Source organism: Triticum dicoccoides, chromosome 2B (assembly GCF_002162155.2).
Source record: "Triticum dicoccoides isolate Atlit2015 ecotype Zavitan chromosome 2B, WEW_v2.0, whole genome shotgun sequence".
In the NCBI taxonomy this organism is placed as follows: Eukaryota; Viridiplantae; Streptophyta; class Magnoliopsida; order Poales; family Poaceae; genus Triticum; species Triticum dicoccoides.
This window is the reverse complement of record NC_041383.1, coordinates 492,277,710-492,284,258: the sequence shown is the minus strand read 5'-3', so window position 1 is coordinate 492,284,258 and position 6,549 is coordinate 492,277,710. Positions and strand designations below refer to the sequence as shown.

The window sequence follows — 6,549 nt, the reverse complement described above, 5'->3', positions numbered from 1 at the left end:
GGCAGTTGTTGGAGATGCTCTAAGCAAGTCAAATTTGTGTGATGTTTGTACAAGGATCTACAGTTTTTACTATCAGGCTGTATTTGGAATTTTTTGAAATTTTATGTATCGATATCGATTTAGAGAATATACATGAGTAAGCTACCAGCTATTGCAATTGGAAGGTGGTCAATTTGGTCTGTTGGTGTAACATGGCATGATTTCACACTTCTGTGGACAATTTTTTGCTTGCATGTCTAGAGTTTCGCCTATGTCTTACGGGAGGCCGTTTGGTCATTGCCTAATGCCTAAGCGTGACTAAGCGCCTCCGGCATTGCATTTTCCATCGAGATGATATATATAGCCGTAATTCAGAACGCAAAAGACAAAACCAAAACAGTATTCGAAACACAGAAGCAACAGGCACACAGCTACGAGCACAGCAGATCGGGCGAGAGAAGCAAGAAAAGGAATGCACCCGAGTCCAGCGGCGGAAGCCGTGCAGGAGGCCGGACGTGCGAGCGGATGGCGTGGAAGCCCCATCCCCCAAGAACCGTGGCGCCTCCACCACGTCGCGCCCATGCGCACCGTCCTCTCTTATAGAACAAGAGCCACCATTAATTAGTTCCAACTCGATCTGCTGCGTCGACCTGCCTGTGACACCCACTGCTCACCCTCTCTTCTCGTACGACACAACGGCGAACTGGTCCAGCTAGCCACCGGCCGCCGCGTCAAATGGCGTTGTCCAGGGCACAGACGAGCTCCGGCGAGTCGCTCATCTCCTCCACCTTCGCGTCGCGCTACGTGCGCACCGCGCTCCCGAGGTTCAGGATGCCGGAGCAGTCCATCCCCAAGGACGCGGCGTACCAGATCATCAACGACGAGCTGATGCTGGACGGGAACCCGCGCCTGAACCTCGCCTCCTTCGTCACCACCTGGATGGAGCCCGAGTGCGACAAGCTCATCCAGGATTCCGTCAACAAGAACTACGTCGACATGGACGAGTACCCCGTCACCACCGAGTTCCAGGTATCTATCATTTCGTTTTTGATGCAATTTTTACGCGACTACGGCCGGCGACGTATGTTACTGTTTGTGGATTTGAAACAGAACCGGTGCGTCAACATGATCGCGCATCTCTTCAACGCGCCCATCGGCGAGGACGAGACGGCCGTCGGGGTGGGCACCGTCGGCTCCTCGGAGGCCATCATGCTGGCCGGGCTGGCCTTCAAGAGGAAGTGGCAGAACAAGATGAAGGCCGAGGGCAAGCCCCACGACAAGCCCAACATCGTCACCGGCGCAAATGTCCAGGTAATTGCGAATCGAGCACACAGTCACATTACTGAGACATTTGCAGTGCATGCCGGCTGGATCACCGGCAGGATAATTCAACCACCGGATCCAATCACTGGATGTCTTGCTTTTGTAGGTGTGTTGGGAGAAATTCGCGCGGTACTTCGAGGTAGAGCTCAAGGAGGTGAAGCTCAGGGAAGGGTACTACGTCATGGACCCCGAGAAGGCCGTAGAGTTGGTCGACGAGAACACCATCTGCGTCGCCGCCATCCTCGGCTCCACACTCAACGGCGAGTTCGAGGACGTCAAGAGGCTCAACGACCTCCTCGTCGCCAAGAATGCAGAGACAGGGTACGCGTTAATCTTATGCCAAAAACTGCAGATATGGTAGAGATATGATTGATCGATCTGTTGGTTCCGTCGATTGATCAGGTGGGACACGCCGATTCACGTGGACGCGGCCAGCGGCGGGTTCATCGCGCCCTTCATCTACCCGGAGCTGGAGTGGGACTTCCGGCTGCCGCTGGTGAAGAGCATCAACGTCAGCGGGCACAAGTACGGCCTCGTATATGCCGGCGTCGGGTGGGTGATTTGGAGGAACAAGGAGGACCTGCCCGACGAGCTCATCTTCCACATCAACTACCTCGGCGCCGACCAGCCAACCTTCACGCTCAACTTCTCCAAAGGTACAACACCGTGCGCGTCGATCATTGCGCAGTATTATCAACTCATCCGTCTCGGATTCGGGCGTCGATCATTGGTTAGTTTTTCCAGTAAGTTGATGTGCTCTTCATGTGCTGCTCTGTTGGACAGGTTCGAGCCAGATCATTGCGCAGTATTATCAACTCATCCGTCTCGGATTCGAGGTAATTAACCACGATTTTTCTACAGTTGTTCGTTTTTGTTGGGGTTTTATTTCCCAAAGTGTTGCACTACTGTTGCAAATCACTGATGAATATCTGCACATGTGTAATGTGTTGTTGCAAATCTCTGACGGGCATCCTTTGCCTTGTGCTTTATGCTGGTTTTGTTTCTGCAAGCAACGCAACAAACATGTGTTGTAGCTTTGTCTCTGCAAGCGAAGAAACACCAGTGGTCCATGCACTTCATGCATTTCAGGTGGACGTCTAGTTTGTTAGGATCCTGCTTGTATTTTGCCCATGCCATCGGCATGTTCTTTCACATTGCTAACCTCTCTATTTTTTCTAAAAAAAACTTTAGGTAGCAGTCAATAAAGCAATTTATGTTTGAAAAACTATTTATGTGATGCAAAAATGCAATCAGGGCTACAAGGACATCATGCAAAATTGCCGGGACAACGCAACGGTGCTCCGGGAGGGAGTCGAGAAGATGGGCTACTTTCACCTGGTGTCCAAGGACTCGGGCGTGCCGCTCGTGGCCTTCTCCCTCAAGGACTCGTCCAAATACACGGTGTTCGAGGTGGTCGAGAGCCTGCGCCGCTTCGGCTGGATTGTTCCGGCATACACAATGCCCGCCGACGCCGAGCACATCGCCGTCATGCGTGTGGTCATCCGTGAGGACTTCAGCCGCGGCCTGGCCGAGCGCCTCATCACCGACCTCAAGAAGGTCATGGTGGAGATGGACGCGCATGCCAAGAAGCATGGGCATCACGAGCATGTGAAGAAGACAGCACACCAAATTGAGAAGGAGGTGACCACCTACTGGCGGACCTTCGTTGCGAGGAAGAAGCACAGCCTGGTTTGCTGATTGCAGTTTTCGGGCTTAACGTGGAGGAATAATTCTTGGCCACCGAGTTCTTCTTCGGCACATGTTGGCTCATTTCTTGTTTTTAGTAGTTTCTTCGAGTAAGTGTTTGTTTTAAGTTTAGCATTCGTTTTGTGTGCTTAGTTATGTATGTTCTTTATGTTTTATGGGTTATAAACAAGACTTCTAAGTGCTCTGCGCTCCGGGTTGGGGTTTGAGGGCTAAGAACAACACCGCTGCTGAAGATTCTTCTGTCACCTCGCCTCATATTGTCATCTTGACGCTGAGAGGTTCAGCACATCACCGATGCAACAAATTTAAAAATAACACACCAATAAATCTATCAAGAAGAGAGCATTTGGTGTACTTCCCTGACTTGTGGTGCACCCAACTTATCTACTCCCTCTGTCTCATAATATAAGAGCGTTTTAAACGCTCTTATATTATGAGACAGAGGGAGTAAAATATAAGCACAAGAAACAAAGAGAAAGACAATTCTAGTATCGATAGTGATAATACTAGAAGTGTTTGGCACGCGCGCTTTGTTGCATCATTTTCTTCCTAGAGCTATGCATGAACAAATAGTTGCTTACGAAATTGTTTGGTGATCACTTAGTGGGTCGAACTTTATTATTCTAGGTGCACCCCGTAATTCATAATTCAAATAGTCAAAATATTAAATAGTTGACCCAATAGTGAAACTTGAAGCAACGGCAACACACATGCCCGGAGTAATAGTACATAGAGCAGAAAATATGTTCCATTCACTCACTTTCTCTCTTCTTGTGTCTCTTATCCTCTTCTCACCGCACAAAGTAGTAGCAATCATAACTTACGCTCGATCTATGCACAACCGTAGCCATGGGAGCACCTCACGATTTTTTTTTAAAAATCTGATGTCTGACTTTTAGCATGACAAATCAAACGTTTTCATAGCAACTTTAGTTGGCTTGGGGATGTCAAATTTAGCTTACGAGCATGACAATTTTCGGGCAAAAAAACTAAGGTGGATTTGACATGCTTGCCAACTAAACTTGTCATCCTCAGTAAACACAAATTGCCATAAAAAATAGTTCAATCTGTCATGGTAAAAAATCCGACACCAGATTTGTAACGAAGTGAAAAAAGGGTAGCTATGAGAGCCCTCCGTACAAAAGCAGTAGCAAACATGAAAATCATATCTCGTTTTTCTCACTCAAGCACGTAGTCCAACCTGGTTTTATTTTGACTGTTTATCTGACGACGTTCGCTAGGGAGAAATTGCCATCAAAAGCCCCTAATGCTGCCTTGGCCGCCAGGCTAGCAACTAGCCATCACCACCACATCAATGCCCCGGCGTGATGCCCTCGCACGAACAGACCGGCGTTGTCGCCCCGCCAAACAATGGCATGTATGACACATCTATCTGCCACTTGACGCAGCGGTCTGTATGACGCCACGTGGTATAGTATTTTGTTTTTGATGGATAATCTGGTTTGGACCATGTAGTAGCCTGATTATAGCGACCACGATCCCAACGGACCGAAGTCTCTGTATTTAAGTGTCATCCCTGGATTGGTAATGCTGACACACACACAGTACTCGATGAATTATAACAGAGTTCAATCACACACTTATTACATCGAGTCCTCATAAAGAGTATGATTACACAAAAATAACATTGTTTAAGGCCATCTAAACTAAATAATTGCGGAAGCTTCGAAGGCAAATGAGTCCATCAACTCCAACGGCATAGCTGAGTGCAAGACGACGACAACACCTTATTCGTCGTCTGAGTAGTCTGCTACATGAGACATTGCAGCCGTGTAGGTCAGCATATTGAATATGCTGGCAGAGTTACACTGTAAAGCAATGAATGCAAGAACTATATCTACATCCAATATTTGGCTGGTGGAGGCTCTAAGTTTAAAGATTTTGCATAAAGCTAGTTTTTCCCTACAACAAAGGAATAAATTTATTTAACTACTCCCAAGTTGTTCCAATATTTGAGAAGGTTCCCCCAACTCAAAATCTCAATTAAATAAGTATCATCATTAAACCCAATCAATTAATTAAAGAGTGATGAGATCAACAATAATATCCAATTCCAGATACTCAAGATGTCCATAACCGAGGACACAACTAATCATGATTAGTTTATACACTCTGTAGAGGTTGCACACTTTTCCCCACAAGACTCGACCGCATCCATGATCGGAAGATCGAGACATAGTCTTTCTGAAGCATTAACTCCCTACTCCGGGAAGACCGGTACACCTACTTTTCCTCTACATCTGCTACTCCACCTCTTCAAGAGCTCATACAACTTACTCAAGTATGTCAGAACCCATAATGACTTGTGGCTGCAGACAGAAGTTTCTAGTCATGAAATATCATATGATCCCTTTGAGCCTGGGTGGCGAACCAAAGAAAAATCACACGGATACCCCGGGATTTCCCTTAATGGACAACACTGAATTCCCCAGGTGCCCCAACCAATCCACCCATAGGTGTATTAAAGTTGCCAATGTTATCCAAAATTAGTAATTCTCATAACTTCCATGTGAATCACGATCCAATCCCCATCTACGAACATGGCTAAGCATTAATGAAGCATAACGTATATTTCCGGGGTGATCAAAAGTTATTAGGTTCCTACCTCAAGTACTACAACCAAACCACATGTTCCCAATCCTACTCATGCAAATATTTGAGGAGCAATACTAATGCATAGTAAAAATTGGGTATAAAAGAGTATGATCAAAGTGTAACTTGCCTTGCTGACGATCTGCAAACTCTAGAGATTCGTAGTAACAAGCTTCACACTCCGGGTAATCTAGCGTAGACAAACAGTAGCATACGTAAGCAACCACTCAAATGAAACTACGAGAAATCAAGAAAAGATCCAAATCAAACACGAAACAAGCAAACGGCTAACTAAACACAAAACAAATCCTAACAGCATTATTATCATGTGGATTAGATCTTAACTGTAGGCACAAGTGATTAGCTACAATTTGAGAAAAGAAACAACTCAAACGGAGAAACGAAACTCAAGATACGAACGAAATAAGATCATTTACTAATCTGAACTAAACTCAAATGGTAAATTGTCAAAATCACGTTCAACTTGGTTAACTGAAAAGAAGAGATCGTTTTGAAGATTTAGGCGCTGGTTTCATCTAATTTGGACAAACGCGTAAAAAGTTACGCTAGTTTTAAGATCAGGGGCTAAATCGCGATAAAACTATTCGTGGATAGGTCCCTGATCGAAAATAAAAATAAAAAGAAAAATCTACCGCGTGAACGTTCGCTAACAGAATGAAACTAACGAAAACCGTTCGTTAAACCGAACAAACGAGTGAACGTTTACAAATTAAACTAAAACAAAAAACTAAACCGATCTAGCCCTAAAAACCAAAAAACCGGAATAAACCGAACGGTTTTATACCGTTTAGCCGGGTTTGACCGACAGCGAACGGCGGCGAGATCCGACGGCTCCAGCGACGGCACGGGGCGGCGGCGAGGCAAGGCGAGGCGACGCAGGCGGCGACGCGGTGGCGTGCGGCGGCG

The 6,549-nt window shown here is 46.4% G+C and overlaps 1 protein-coding gene across 1 annotated transcript; it reads left to right on the top strand.

Annotated features, from left to right (window-relative positions):
* Positions 1-483: 483 nt before the first annotated feature.
* On the top strand, positions 484-3,228 carry LOC119364414 (glutamate decarboxylase-like). The gene is made up of 6 exons (XM_037629890.1): positions 484-1,008; positions 1,090-1,290; positions 1,409-1,623; positions 1,705-1,958; positions 2,086-2,138; positions 2,557-3,228. The coding sequence occupies exons 1-6, from the start codon at positions 715-717 to the stop codon at positions 2,998-3,000; spliced, it is 1,461 nt and encodes a 486-aa protein (XP_037485787.1). The 5' UTR covers positions 484-714; the 3' UTR covers positions 3,001-3,228.
* The last annotated feature ends 3,321 nt before the right edge of the window (positions 3,229-6,549 follow it).